Source organism: Panulirus ornatus, chromosome 47 (genome assembly GCF_036320965.1).
Source record: "Panulirus ornatus isolate Po-2019 chromosome 47, ASM3632096v1, whole genome shotgun sequence".
Taxonomy (NCBI): domain Eukaryota; kingdom Metazoa; phylum Arthropoda; class Malacostraca; order Decapoda; family Palinuridae; genus Panulirus; species Panulirus ornatus.
Window position 1 is genome coordinate 18,414,940 of NC_092270.1, and position 17,500 is coordinate 18,432,439.

Below are 17,500 nucleotides of genomic sequence, written 5' to 3' on the forward strand. Positions count from 1 at the left end.
ACAAACCCCCCCACAACCCGCCCCCCCCCAACCACCCCCAAAACCCCCCCCCCCCCCCCCCCCCCCCCCCCCCCCCCCCCCCCCCCCCCCCCCCCCCCCCCCCCACTCCCCCCCCCCCCCCCCCCCCCCCCCCCCCCCCCCCCCCCCCCCCCCCCCCCCCCCCCCCCCCCCCCCCCCCCCCCCCCCCCCCCCCCCACCCCCCCCAACAACAACCCCCACCCAACACCCCAACCCCCCCCCACACCAACCCCCCCACAACCAACCCAACCCCCACCCCCCCAACACCAACCCCCCCCCCCACCCCCACCCCCCAACCCCCCCAACCCAACCACCCCAACCACCACAACCCCCCACACAAACCCCCACCCCACACCAACCACCCCAACACACCCCAACCCAACCCACCCCCCCCAAAACCAAAACCCCCCCCCCCAACACCAACACCCCACCCCCCCCAACCACCCCACCCCCCCCCCCCCCCCCCCCCCCCCCCCCCCCCCCCCCCCCCCCCCCCCCCCCCCAAACCCAAACCCAAACCCCCACCCACCCCCCCCCCCCTACAACCACCCCACACAACCACCACCACACACCCCCACACCCCCAACACACCCACCCCCCCCACCCCCCCCACCCCCCCCCACCCCCCCACAACACACCACCCCCACACCACACCACCACCCCCCCCCCCCCCCCACCCCCCCCCCCAACCCCCCACCCTCCCCACCCCCACCACACCCCCCCCCCACACCACCCACACCAACTCACCACCCCCACACCACACCCCCCACACCCCCCCCACCCACACCCACCCCCCAACCCCCCCACCCCAAACCCCACACACACCCCACACCACCACCCACCCCACACCCCACCAACCCCCCCACCCCCCACCCCCACACACACCCCCCACCCCCCACCCCCCCCCACCACCCCCCACCAGACCCACCACCAACCCACACCCCACCCACACACCCCCACCCCACCCAACCCCCCCCCACACCCCCACCCCCCCCCACCACCCCCCCCACCACACACCCCACCCACCCACCCACCCACACCCCCCCACCCCCCACCCACCCCCCCACACCACCCACACCCCCCCCACACACCAACACCACCCCCCACACCCACAACACCACCCCCACCACACCCCCACCCTCCACCCCCCCCCCCCACCCCCCCAACACACACCCACCCACAACCACCACCAACACACCCACCCCCCACCACACACACCACACAAACACACACCACCACACCACACAACTCCACACCACACAACACCACACACCCACACCCAACCACACAACCAACCACCCCCCACACACCCACACCACCACACAAAACCCCCCACCAACACCCCACACCACCCACCCCAACCCCCCCCCCCCCCCCCACCACCCACACACCACACAACAACACCACCCCCCACACCCATACACCCCCCCAACCCCCCCCCACCCCCCCCCCCCCCCCCCCCCCCCCCCCCCCCCCCCCCCCCCCCCACACACACCAACACCACACACCACACACACACCACCACCACCACCCCACAACACACCCCCACCACCCAACCCCCACCCACCCCCACCCCCCCCCCCCACCCCACCCCCCTAAACAACACACCCCACACCCTCACACCACCACACACAAACCACACCACACTCACACCACCCCACCACACCCCCACACACCCACACACAACACAACCCCACCCCACCCACACACACACACACCACCACCCCACCCACACCCCCACACCACCACCCCACACCCCACCCCACCCACCCCCCCCACCAACACCCCCCCCCCCACCACCCACCCCACCCCCCCCCCCACCACCCCACCACACCCCCACCACCCACACCACACACACACAACTCACCACACACACCAACCAACCAACCCACCCCCACCCCAACACACCACCCACACCCACCACACAAAACCAACACCACACAGACCCCCCACAGCCCCACACAACCCACAACATACCCCACCCACCCACACAACCACCACACACACACACACACACCACCCCACAACCCACACACCCCCCACCCCCCCCCCCACCCCCCACCCACCCAACCACACAACACCCCACCCCCACCCCACCAACCCTCCCCAACACCCAACCCCCACCCAACCCCCCCAAACACCACAACACACACCCAACCACACACACCACACACCACCAACCCACACCAACCCAAACCCCAACCCACCACACAAACCACACCCACCCACACCACCAACCCACCACACAACACCCACACAACAACCACACCAACACCCAACCACCCCACACAACACCACCCAACCCACCACACACACCACAACACACACCACCCACAAACCCCACCACAACACACACACAACCACACCACCCCACCACACCCACCCTCCACACCACCACACCCACCCCCCCACCACCCACAACCGGACCACAGCACCCACCAACCACACACACACACACCACACACAAACACACACAAACAAAACTCCCCCCACAAAAAAACAACCCCAAAACACCACACCACACCCCCCCCCACAAAACCCCACAAAAAACCACACACACACACACACAACACCAAAAACACACAAAACCCCCAAAACACACACACACAAAAAACACCCCCCACCCCACACACACCCAAAAAACACCAAACCCCACACAAACACCCCCAACACACAACACACACCACACACACACACACACCCCCACAACAAAAACCACACAGACACACCCACACAAAACACCACCCCCACACCCCACAAACCACACCAAAACACACCACACCACACCACACACACACAAACACACCACACACACACACACACACACCCAAAACTAACACAAAACACACCACACAACAAAACACACAACACACACACCACCCACACAAACAACACACAACACACACAACACACACACAAACACACCACACACACACACACACACACACCCATACACAACACACACACACACACCACACCCACCACACACACACACACACACACACACACCACACACACCACCACAAAACACACACACACACACACACACACACACACGCCATCCTACCACGAACTAACTTGGCCACTGGCCCATGCCCTGGTGCTGGATTGCATTAGGCCCGAGAGAAAAAAAATATCAAACACACACAAAAAAATATATGACCAGAAGGCACAAGGAAGTGCTCGTGTGAGCAAGACTGTACGAGACTTACAGTTACGTCTTTGCCACGCCATGACACACAACAAGGAGACAAGATACAGTAAGGTCTTTGCCACATGACACACAACAAGGGGACAAGATACAGTAAGGTCTTTGCCACGCCATGACACACAACAAGGGGACAAGATACAGTAAGGTCTTTGCCACGCCATGACACACAACAAGGGGACAAGATACAGTAAGGTCTTTGCCACATGACACACAACAAGGGACAAGATACAGTAAGGTCTTTGCCACATGACACACAACAAGGGACAAGATACAGTAAGGTCTTTGCCACATGACACACAACAAGGGACAAGATACAGTAAGGTCTTTGCCACATGACACACAACAAGGGGACAAGATACAGTAAGGTCTTTGCCACGCCATGACACACAACAAGGGGACAAGATACAGTAAGGTCTTTGCCACATGACACACAACAAGGAGACAAGATACAGTAAGGTCTTTGCCACATGACACACAACAAGGGGACAAGATACAGTAAGGTCTTTGCCACATGACACACAACAAGGGGACAAGATACAGTAAGGTCTTTGCCACATGACACACAACAAGGGGACAAGATACAGTAAGGTCTTTGCCACATGACACACAACAAGTGACAAGATACAGTAAGGTCTTACCACATGACACACAACAAGGGACAAGATACAGTAAGGTCTTACCACATGACACACAACAAGGGACAAGATACAGTAAGGTCTTACCACATGACACACAACAAGGGACAAGATACAGTAAGGTCTTTGCCACATGACACACAACAAGGGGACAAGATACAGTAAGGTCTTTGCCACGCCATGACACACAACAAGGGGACAAGATACAGTAAGGTCTTTGCCACATGACACACAACAAGGGGACAAGATACAGTAAGGTCTTTGCCACGCCATGACACACAACAAGGGGACAAGATACAGTAAGGTCTTTGCCACGCCATGACACACAACAAGGGGACAAGATACAGTAAGGTCTTTGCCACATGACACACAACAAGGGACAAGATACAGTAAGGTCTTTGCCACATGACACACAACAAGGGACAAGATACAGTAAGGTCTTTGCCACATGACACACAACAAGGGACAAGATACAGTAAGGTCTTTGCCACATGACACACAACAAGGGGACAAGATACAGTAAGGTCTTTGCCACGCCATGACACACAACAAGGGGACAAGATACAGTAAGGTCTTTGCCACATGACACACAACAAGGGGACAAGATACAGTAAGGTCTTTGCCACGCCATGACACACAACAAGGGGACAAGATACAGTAAAGTCTTTGCCACGCCATGACACACAACAAGGGGACAAGATACAGTAAGGTCTTTGCCACATGACACACAACAAGGGACAAGATACAGTAAGGTCTTTGCCACATGACACACAACAAGGGACAAGATACAGTAAGGTCTTTGCCACATGACACACAACAAGGGACAAGATACAGTAAGGTCTTTGCCACATGACACACAACAAGGGGACAAGATACAGTAAGGTCTTTGCCACACGACACACAACAAGGGACAAGATACAGTAAGGTCTTTGCCACGCCATGACACGGGCGGAGGTGTCGTCCCGACCCATAGCCATACCCATAGCCATACACATAGCCATACCCATAGCCATACACACAGCCATACCCATAGCCATACCCATAGCCATACACATAGCCATACCCATAGCCATACACATAGCCATACCCATAGCCATACACACAGCCATACCCATAGCCATACACATAGCCATACACACAGCCATACCCATAGCCATACACATAGCCATACCCATAGCCATACACACAGCCATACACATAGCCATACCCATAGCCATACACATAGCCATACACATAGCCATACACATAGCCATACCCATACACACAAAGTATATCAAAATATATATATATATATATATATATATATATATATATATATATATATATATATATATATATACACACGAGATATATCACAGGCCCACCAGAGAGAGAAAGATAGATAGATAGATAGATAGATAGATAGATAGATAGATAGATAGATAGAGAGAGAGAGAGAGAGAGAGAGAGAGAGAGAGAGAGAGAGAGAGAGAGAGAGAGAGAGAGAGAGAGAGAGAGAGAGAGAGAGTGAGTGTGTGAGTGTGTGTGTGGGTTCACTTGGGGGCAGGTGAACCCGTCCAGGCGAAGCAGCAGCAATGACCGTACCCAAGACCCGGTGGGGAATGGGTACACGCACACATTAACATAGCTCCACGCCCTCCTGGCTCACCACACATGACGTCCTTGAGTACGATGACTGACTCTCTTCTGCCCGGGTAGACGAGTATATGTACACCTCACACCTCACACCTGGGCACTTACCGGGTCATCACTGGACCTCATGCATGTCTTCCCTGTGTGTATGTGTGTGTGTGTGTGGTGTGTGTGTGTGTGTGTGTAAGTGTGTGGTGTGTGTGTGTGTGTTTGGGCGCTGCCCTCACCATCTCCCATCCTCCCTTCCTTCTAGCCAAATAAGACATAATCACTGGCTGTTTCACAATAGGTCCATATCTCCAGGGTCTTTGTCTGGTCCAGTGTCTCAGTCTGGTCCACAGTCTGTATCTGGTCTACTGTCTGTCTGACCCGCGGTCTCTGGTTCACTGTCTATGTCTGGTCCACTGTCTTCGCTCCACAGTCTATGTCTGGGCCACTGTCTTTGCTCCACAGTCTATGTCTGGTCCAGTCTTTGCTCCACAGTCTATGTCTGATCCACTGTCTGTGCTCCACAGTCTATGTTTGGTCCACTGTCTTTGCTCCACAGTCTATGTCTGGTCCACTGTCTTTGCTCCACAGTCTATGTCTGGTCCACCGTCTTTGCTCCACAGTCTATGTCTGGTCCACTGTCTTTGCTCCACAGTCTATGTCTGGTCCACTGTCTTTGCTCCACAGTCTATGTCTGGTCCACTGTCTTTGCTCCACAGTCTATGTCTGGTCCAGTCTTTGCTCCACAGTCTATGTCTGGTCCAGTCTTTGCTCCACAGTCTATGTCTGGTCCACTGTCTTTGCTCCACAGTCTATGTCAGGTCCAGTCTTTGGTCCACAGTCTATGTCTGGTCCACTGTCTTTGCTCCACAGTCTACGTCTGGTCCACTGTCTTTGCTCCACAGTCTATGTCTGGTCCACTGTCTTTGCTCCACAGTCTATGTCTGGTCCACTGTCTTTGCTCCACAGTCTATGTCTGGTCCACTGTCTTTGTTCCACAGTCTATGCCTGGCCTACTGTCTTTGCTCCACAGTCTATGTCTGGTCCACTGTCTTTGCTCCACAGTCTATGTCTGGTCCACTGTCTCTGATCCACTATCTCTGATCCACAGTCTATGCCTGGTTTACTGTCTCTGATCCACAGTCTATGTCTGGTCCACTGTCTTTGCTCCACAGTCTATGTCTGGTCCACTGTCTTTGCTCCACAGTCTATGTCTGGTCCACTGTCTTTGCTCCACAGTCTATGTCTGGTCCACTGTCTTTGCTCCACAGTCTATGTCTGGTCCACTGTCTTTGCTCCACAGTCTATGTCTGGTCCACTGTCTTTGCTCCACAGTCTATGTCTAGTCCACTGTCTTTGCTCCACAGTCTATGTCTGGTCCAGTCTTTGCTCCACAGTCTATGTCTGGTCCACTGTCTTTGCTCCACAGTCTATGTCTGGTCCACTGTCTTTGCTCCACAGTCTATGTCTGATCCACTATATCTGATCCACAGTCTATGTTTGGTCCACTGTCTCTGATCCACTGTCTCTGATCCACAGTCTATGTCTGGTCTACTGTCTGTCTGGTCCACTATCTGTCTGCTCGAATGTCTCTGTTTGGTCCACAGCGTCTGTCAGGTCCACTGTCCCTGTCTGGTCCATGGTATTTCTGTCTCGTTCACTGCATCTGTCAGGCAAAAGGTCTGTGTCTGGTCCATAACCTCTGGTCTCTGGTCTGTTGTCTGTCTCGCACATTTTCTGTCCAATCCATGAACTCTGGGCCTAATGTCCCAGGCTGGTCCACTGTCTGTCTGGGTCCACTGTCTGTATGACGGAATTGTATTCTGGTCCACTAGCTCTCTTATGGCCCGAAGTCTCTCTCTCTCTCTCTCTCTCTCTCTCTCTCTCTCTCTCTCTCTCTCTCTCTCTCTGCCCCCCCTTCTCTCTCTCTCTCTCTCTCTCTCTGCCCCCCCTTCTCTCTCTCTCTCTCTCTCTCTCTCTCTCTCTCTCTCTCTCTACTCTCACTTTCTGGCTCACTCCCGTCTGTCTGACCCAACGCGTCCCTCCACCTGACAGGGTGTTGGCAAAGGCCACCTGGTAGTGGTGGCAGGGCGCGGCAAGGCGTGTGGCTACAGGTGAGGTGGTGGCTGGGTGTGGCGAGGCGTGGGGCTACAGGTGAGGAGGTGGTGGCTGGGTGTAGCGAGGCCTGTGGCTACAGGTGAGGAGGTGGTGGCTGGGTGTGGCGAGGCGTGGGGCTACAGGTGAGGTGGTGGCTGGGCGTGGCGAGGCGTGGGGCTACAGGTGAGGTGGTGGCTGGGTGTGGCGAGGCGTGGGGCTACAGGTGAGGTGGTGGCTGGGTGTGGCGAGGCGTGGGGCTACAGGTGAGGCGTGTGGCTACAGGTGAGGTGGTGGCTGGGTGTGGCGAGGCGTGGGGCTACAGGTGAGGCGTGGGGCTACAGGCGAGGTGGTGGCTGGGTGTGGCGAGGCGTGGGGCTACAGGTGAGGTGTGGGGCTACAGGTGAGGCGGTGGTGGGTGTGGCGAGGCGTGGGGCTACAGGTGAGGTGGTGGCTGGGTGTGGCGAGGCGTGGGGCTACAGGTGAGGCGTGGGGCTACAGGTGAGGTGGTGGCTGGGTGTGGCGAGGCGTGGGGCTACAGGTGAGGCGTGGGGCTACAGGTGAGGTGGTGGCTGGGTGTGGCAAGGCGTGGGGCTACAGGTAAGGTGTGTGGGGGTCAGGGTACTCACCTGTGGGGTACCTCGCGGTAGTACTTTCTGCTGAACTCGGAGGAGGAGGAGGAGGCCGAGATCCCCCCACACGACGAGGGTGTGAGGGGCTCCAGGGGCGTGACAACGTCGCATTCCTCACTCATCCCGCTCCTGCCAAGGAAGGAAACATTAACATCCACTTCAAGCTTAGGAAAGAAACCTAAATATCCAGCTCAAGCAAGGGAAGGAAACGTTAACATCCACTTCAAGCTCAGGAAAGAAACCTAAATATCCACCTCAAGCAAGGGAAGGAAACGTTAATATCCACCTCAAGCAAGGGAAGAAAACATATACATCCACTTCAAGCTCAGGAAAGAAACCTAAATATCCACCTCAAGCAAGGGAAGGAAACATTAACATCCACTTCAAGCTCAGGAAAGACACCTAAATATCCACCTCAAGCAAAGGAAGAAAACATAAATATCCACCTCAAGCAAGGGAAGAAAGCATTAACATCCACTTCAAGCTCAGGAAAGAAACCTAAATATCCGCCTCAAGCAAGGGAAGAAAACATAAATATCCAGCTCCTGCTATGGAAAAAAAATCATAACCCTGCACTCAATCTGTCCTGTTATCTCTACTAAATAAAACTATAGCAAATATTATCCTCCTTATTTAAGTCTTGTGGATGATGCACCGGCCATGAGTTATGTCCAGTGTGAGGACGTCATGACCTGGGCATCGTCATCACACATACACACAATTGGTCAAAGTCTCCCGAGTCGTGATGACGTCACAGGTCCGCAGGACGTCATGACCTGGGCATCGTCATCACACACACTCGCCACAATTGGTCGAAATCTCCAGAGTCGTGATGACGTCACAAGTCCGCGTCATAGCAGCGACAACAACACATTCGTAAAGTGGAAGATTCCATTGTAGAAACAGTGTATGACTATATTTTTCACCACAGCATTCTTCGATAATTGACTTCGACGTTATGACTGTACGAAATGTCATCTTACAATGCTCAACATTTTGAAATTGTAACAAAGATCAGTTGGTGTTTGAGGAAGTTTGGCCATGGCGTTCATTAGACCTGGGCCGGAGTCTACACCCGTAAACCTATGAGGAGTTTACAGGCACGTAAACAATATACTAGTGGCTGGATTGATTTACTAGTGGCTGGGTTAGTTTACTAGTGGCTGGATTGATTTACTAGTGGCTGGGTTAGTTTACTAGTGGCTGGATATATTTACTAGTGGCTGGGTTAGTTTACTAGTGGCTGGAATGATTTACTAGTGGCTGGGTTAGTTTACTAGTGGCTGGATTGATTTACTAGTGGCTGGGTTAGTTTACTAGTGGCTGGGTTAGGTTACTAGTGGCTGGGTTAGTTTACTGATGGCTGGGTTAGTTTACTAGTGGCTGGATTAGTTTACTAATGGCCGGGTTAGTTCACTAGTGGCTGGGTTAGTTTACTAGTGGCTGGGTTAGTTTACTGATGGCTGGGTTAGTTTACTAGTGGCTGGATTAGTTTACTAGTGGCTGGGTTAGTTCACTAGTGGCTGGATTAGTTTACTAGTGGCTGGGTTAGTTCACTAGTGGCTGGGTTAGCTTACTAATGGCTGGGTTAGTTTACTAGTGGCTGGGTTAGTTTACTGATGGCTGGGTTAGTTTACTAGTGGCTGGATTAGTTTACTAGTGGCTGGGTTAGTTCACTAGTGGCTGGGTTAGTTTACTGATGGCTGGGTTAGTTTACTAGTGGCTGGGTTAGTTTACTAGTGACTGGGTTAGTTTACTAACGGCTGGGTTAGTTTACTAGTGGCTGGGTTAGTTTACTAATGGCTGGGTTAGTTTACTAGTGGCTGGGTTAGTTTACTAGTGGCTGGGTTAGTTTACTAGTGGCTGGGTTAGTTTACTAATGGCTGGGTTAGTTTACTAGTGGCTGGGTTAGTTTACTAGTGGCTGGGTTAGTTTACTAATGGCTGGGTTAGTTTACTAGTGGCTGGGTTAGTTTACTAGTGGCTGGGTTAGTTTACTAGTGGCTGGGTTAGTTTACTAATGGCTGGGTTGGAATGGTTCTTCACGCGCCATATTGTGAAGGACCAAGTGATGTGGCCACAAACACTGGAAGGGGAAGACCCACATATCACCACAGCTCACTACACATGTGTGGCCAGGTATGTACCCACATATCACCACAGCTCACTACACATGTGTGGCCAGGTATGTACCCACATATCACCACAGCTCACTACACATGTGTGGCCAGGTATGTACCCACATATCACCGTAGCTCACTACACATGTGTGGCCAGGTATGTACCCACATATCACCACAGCTCACTACACATGTGTGGCCAGGTATGTACCCACATATCACCACAGCTCACTACACATGTGTGGCCAGGTATGTACCCACATATCAGCGCAGCTCACTGCACATGTGTGGCCAGGTATGTACCCACATATCACCACAGCTCACTACACATGTGTGGCCAGGTATGTACCCACATATCAGCGCAGCTCACTGCACATGTGTGGCCAGGTATGTACCCACATATCACCACAGCTCACTACACATGTGTGGCCAGGTATGTACCCACATATCAGCGCAGCTCACTGCACATGTGTGGCCAGGTATGTACCCACATATCACCACAGCTCACTACACATGTGTGGCCAGGTATGTACCCACATATCACCGTAGCTCACTACACATGTGTGGCCAGTATGTACCCACATTATTCACCCCACAGCTCACTACACATGTGTGGCCAGGTAATGTACCCACATATCAGCGCAAGCTCACTGCACATGTGTGGCCAGGTATGTACCCACATATCACTCACAGCTCACTACACAATGTGTGGCCAGGTATGTACCCACATATCACCACAGCTCACTACACATGTGTGGCCAGGTATGTACCCACATATCACCGTAGCTCACTGCACATGTGTGGCCAGGTATGTACCCACATATCAGCGCAGCTCACTGCACATGTGTGGCCAGGTATGTACCCACATATCACCACAGCTCACTACACATGTGTGGCCAGGTATGTACCCTCATATCACTGCAACTAACTGCACATGTGTGGCCAGGTATGTACCCACATATCAGCGCAGCTCACTACACATGTGTGGCCAGGTATGTACCCACATATCACCACAGCTCACTGCACATGTGTGGCCAGGTATGTACCCACATATCACCACAGCTCACTGCACATGTGTGGCCAGGTATGTACCACATATCACCACAGCTCACTACACATGAGTGGCCAGGTATGTACCCACATATCAGCGCAGCTCACTACACATGTGTGGCCAGGTATGTACCCACATATCACCACAGCTCACTACACATGTGTGGCCAGGTATGTACCCACATATCAGCGCAGCTCACTACACATGTGTGGCCAGGTATGTACCCACATATCACCACAGCTCACTACACATGTGTGGCCAGGTATGTACCACATATCACCACAGCTCACTACACATGAGTGGCCAGGTATGTACCCACATATCAGCGCAGCTCACTACACATGTGTGGCCAGGTATGTACCCACATATCACCACAGCTCACTACACATGTGTGGCCAGGTATGTACCCACATATCAGCGCAGCTCACTACACATGTGTGGCCAGGTATGTACCCACATATCACCACAGCTCACTACACATGTGTGGCCAGGTATGTACCACATATCACCACAGCTCACTACACATGAGTGGCCAGGTATGTACCCACATATCAGCGCAGCTCACTACACATGAGTGGCCAGGTATGTACCCACATATCAGCGCAGCTCACTACACATGTGTGGCCAGGTATGTACCCACATATCACCACAGCTCACTACACATGTGTGGCCAGGTATGTACCCACATATCACCGAAGCTCACTGCACATGTGTGGCCAGGTATGTACCCACATATCAGCGCAGCTCACTACACATGTGTGGCCAGGTATGTACCCACATATCACCACAGCTCACTACACATGTGTGGCCAAGTATGTACCCACATATCAGCGCAGCTCACTACACATGTGTGGCCAGGTATGTACCCACATATCACCACAGTTCACTACACATGTGTGGCCAGGTATGTACCCACATATCACCACAGCTCACTGCACATGTGTGGCCAGGTATGTACCCACATATCAGCGCAGCTCACTGCACATGTGTGGCCAGGTATGTACCCACATATCACCACAGTTCACTACACATGTGTGGCCAGGTATGTACCCACATATCACCACAGCTCACTACACATGTGTGGCCAGGTATGTACCCACATATCACCACAGCTCACTACACATGTGTGGCCACGTATGTACTTCAGTTATTATTATCTCTGAGTCATTACAGATAATTTTAGGGTTTATTATCCATTGAGACAGTTAGGGGCTCAGTGTTCAACTAGAAATTAAAGAAAGAAATGTTACTAAAATACAGGGTGTCAACCTAAAAACTTTTACTCACTTTTTGACACCTTTTAACACCGGTTTTATTTTATTATTTTTTTTAAATCCAATTCACCGATTTTATTTGATTTTTTCAAATTCAATTCACCGATTTGATTTGATTTTTTTCGAATCCAATTCACCGATTTGATTTGATTTTTTCAAATCCAATTCACCGATTTGATTTGATTTTTTCAAATTCAATTCACCGATTTGATTTGATTTTTTTCGAATCCAATTCACCGATTTGATTTGATTTTTTCAAATCCAATTCACCGATTTGATTTGATTTTTTCAAATCCAATTCACCGATTTGATTTGATTTTTTCAAATCCAATTCACCGATTTGATTTGATTTTTTCGAATCCAATTCACCGATTTGATTTGATTTTTTCAAATCCAATTCACCGATTTGATTTGATTTTTTCAAATCCAATTCACCGATTTGATTTGATTTTTTCAAATTCAATTCACCGATTTGATTTGATTTTTTTCGAATCCAATTCACCGATTTGATTTGATTTTTTCAAATCCAATTCACCGATTTGATTTGATTTTTTCAAATCCAATTCACCGATTTGATTTGATTTTTTCAAATCCAATTCACCGATTTGATTTGATTTTTTCGAATCCAATTCACCGATTTTGATTTTTTTTCAGATCCAATTGACCGATTTTATTTCATTTTTTTTCAGATCCAATTGACCGGTTTTAATTGAATTTTTTCAAATCTAATTCACCGATTTTATTTTATTTTTTTCAAATTCAATTCACTGATTTGATTTGATATTTTTCAAATCCAATTCACCGATTTTATTTGATTTTTTCAGATCCAATTGACCTTGAAAAAGAAAAAACATTTCAGTGAGTTATGTCAAAAAGTATGTACATATTTTTTTTGTGTGTGGAACACCCTGTATATGAGTGTGAAAAAGGTGGCAAACAAGTGAAGGTGTGCAAGCGATTAGGATTTTGACTTTATTTTTGTAATTTAAATATACTCGAACATGTCTTTCAAGTTCGTTTGAGCGATCTATTGATTTTAAATGTGAATGATCTATTGTTTTTAAATGTAAATGGTCTATTGATTTTAAATGTGAATGATCTATTGATTTTAAATGTGAATGATCTATTGATTTTAAATGTGAATGAGCTATCGATTTTAAATGTGAATGGTCTATTGATTTTCAATGGGAATGATCTATTGATTTTAAATGTGAATGGTCTATTGATTTTAAATGTGAATGGTCTATTGATTTTAAATGTAAATGGTCTATTGATTTTAAATGAGAATGATCTATTGATTTTAAATGTGAATGATCTATTGATTTTAAATGTGAATGATCTATTGATTTTAAATGTGAATGATCTATTGATTTTAAATGTGAATGATCCATTGATTTTAAATGTGAATGGTCTATTGATTTTAAATGTGAATGATCTATTGATTTTAAATGTGAATGATCTATTGATTTTAAATGTGAATGATCTATTGATTTTAAATGTGAATGATCTATTGATTTTAAATGGGAATGATCTATCGATTTTAAATGTGAATGGTCTATTGATTTTAAATGTGAATGATCTATTGATTTTAAATGTGAATGGTCTATTGATTTTAAATGTGAATGATCTATTGATTTTAAATGTGAATGGTCTATTGATTTTAAATGTGAATGGTCTATTGATTTTAAATGTGAATGATCTATTGTTTTTAAATGTAAATGGTCTATTGATTTTAAATGTGAATGATCTATTGATTTTAAATGTGAATGGTCTATTGATTCTAAATGTGAATGATCTATTGATTTTAAATGTGAATGGTCTATTGATTTTAAATGTGAATGGTCTATTGATTTTAAATGTGAATGATCTATTGTTTTTAAATGTAAATGGTCTATTGATTTTAAATGTGAATGATCTATTGATTTTAAATGTGAATGATCTATTGATTTTAAATGTGAATGAGCTATCGATTTTAAATGTGAATGGTCTATTGATTTTCAATGGGAATGATCTATTGATTTTAAATGTGAATGGTCTATTGATTTTAAATGTGAATGGTCTATTGATTTTAAATGTAAATGGTCTATTGATTTTAAATGAGAATGATCTATTGATTTTAAATGTGAATGATCTATTGATTTTAAATGTGAATGAGCTATCGATTTTAAATGTGAATGGTCTATTGATTTTCAATGGGAATGATCTATTGATTTTAAATGTGAATGGTCTATTGATTTTAAATGTGAATGGTCTATTGATTTTAAATGTAAATGGTCTATTGATTTTAAATGAGAATGATCTATTGATTTTAAATGTGAATGATCTATTGATTTTAAATGTGAATGATCTATTGATTTTAAATGTGAATGATCTATTTATTTTAAATGTGAATGATCCATTGATTTTAAATGTGAATGGTCTATTGATTTTAAATGTGAATGATCTATTGATTTTAAATGTGAATGATCTATTGATTTTAAATGTGAATGATCTATTGATTTTAAATGTGAATGATCTATTGATTTTAAATGGGAATGATCTATCGATTTTAAATGTGAATGGTCTATTGATTTTAAATGTGAATGATCTATTGATTTTAAATGTGAATGGTCTATTGATTTTAAATGTGAATGATCTATTGATTTTAAATGGGAATGATCTATCGATTTTAAATGTGAATGATCTATTGATTTTAAATGTGAATGATCCATTGATTTTAAATGTGAATGATCTATTGATTTTAAATGGGAATGATCTATTGATTTTAAATGTGAATGATCTATCGATTTTAAATGTGAATGATCTATTGATTTTAAATGTGAATGATCTATCGATTTTAAATGTGAATGATCTATCGATTTTAAATGTGAATGATCTATCGATTTTAAATGTGAATGATCCATTGATTTTAAATGTGAATGGTCTATTGATTTTAAATGTGAATGATCTATTGATTTTAAATGTGAATGATCTATTGATTTTAAATGTGAATGATCTATTGATTTTTAATGTGAATGATCCATTGATTTTAAATGTGAATGATCTATTGATTTTAAATGTGAATGATCTATTGATTTTAAATGGGAATGATCTATTGATTTTAAATGTGAATGGTCTATTGATTTTAAATGTGAATGATCTATTGATTTTAAATGGGAATGATCCATTGATTTTAAATGTGAATGGTCTATTGATTTTAAATGTGAATGATCTATTGATTTTAAATGTGAATGATCTATCGATTTTAAATGTGAATGATCTATTGATTTTAAATGTGAATGATCCATTGATTTTAAATGTGAATGATCTATTGATTTTAAATGGGAATGATCTATTGATTTTTAATGTGAATGATCTATTGATTTTAAATGTGAATGGTCTATTGATTTTAAATGTGAATGATCTATTGATTTTAAATGGGAATGATCTATTGATTTTAAATGTGAATGATCTATTGATTTTAAATGTAAATGATCTATTGATTTTAAATGTGAATGATCTATTGATTTTAAATGTGAATGATCTATTGATTTTTAATGTGAATGATCCATTGATTTTAAATGTGAATGATCTATTGATTTTTAATGTGTATGATCTATTGATTTTAAATGGGAATGATCTATTGATTTTAAATGTGAATGATCTATTGATTTTAAATGTGAATGATCTATTGATTTTAGATGTGAATGATCTATTGATTTTAAATGTGAATGATCTATTGATTTTAAATGTGAATGATCTATTGATTTTAAATGTGAATGATCTATCGATTTTAAATGTGAATAATGTATTAATTTTAAATGTGAATGGTCATGGGGGAATTTTTTTTACCAAGATGGAAGTACAAGTTTTATATACAGATGTCTACTCCATCTTTATTCATCTACAATTATTATTAATCCATTGTTCTCGAAGAACCTGGATTCTTATTTAGAAATTCTGAAGAAACCAGGTTTTATTTTCCATTGTTCTGTGGTTGGTATAACTTATTCCACCACGATAAAATGGCCATAGTTATTTCCAACCAATGTGGAACAGGCCATAAGAAATGGAAATGAAAACCTGGCTATAATATTTCCATAGTAGCTGCTGGTGTCGTCGCGAGGTAGCGATATATATCGCTGTGGCGGAAATTATGAAAAGCTGATGAGAAATTCAAAGTAAATATGAACTAAAATGGATCCTTAGACAGTCAAATTAAGATCTTGAGATACGGGTTATCTAACAGGAAATGGCGTGGCTTATATGTGTGTGTGAGTGACACAGACTTGAGTGGCTGCCACTCTGCTCCTCCACCACCTGTCACCTGCACTCAAAGTCCTGCTCCTCCACCTGTCACCTGCACTCAAAGTCCTGCTCCTCCACCTGTCACCTGCACTCAAAGTCCTGCTCCACCTGTCACCTGCACTCAAAGTCCTGCTCCACCTGTCACCTGCACTCAAAGTCCTGCTCCACCTGTCACCTGCACTCAAAGTCCTGCTCCACCTGTCACCTGCACTCAAAGTCCTGTTCCACCTGTCACCTGCACTCAAAGTCCTGCTCCACCTGTCACTTGCACTCAAAGTCCTGCTCCACCACCTGTCACCTACACTCAAAGTCCTGCTCCACCACCTGTCACCTGCACTCAAAGTCCTGCTCCAACTGTCACCTGCACTCAAAGTCCTGCTCCACCTGTCACTTGCACTCAAAGTCCTGCTCCACCACCTGTCACCTACACTCAAAGTCCTGCTCCACCACCTGTCACCTGCACTCAAAGTCCTGCTCCACCTGTCACCTGCACTCACAGTCCTGCTCCACCTGTCACCTGCACTCAAAGTCCTGCTCCACCACCTGTCACCTGCACTCA

General features: G+C 46.7%; 1 protein-coding gene across 2 annotated transcripts in view; it reads right to left on the reverse strand.

Annotated features, from left to right (window-relative positions):
- Nt5b (5' nucleotidase B) overlaps positions 1–17,500 on the reverse strand; it is a 292,848-nt gene that overhangs the window by 220,509 nt on the left and 54,839 nt on the right. For both annotated transcript variants that reach the window (XM_071689864.1, XM_071689863.1), the window contains one exon: positions 8,208–8,339. In XM_071689864.1, coding sequence (XP_071545965.1) covers positions 8,208–8,332 — 125 coding nt within the window. In that variant the 5' untranslated portion in view covers positions 8,333–8,339. The remainder of the gene's footprint in view (positions 1–8,207; positions 8,340–17,500) is intronic.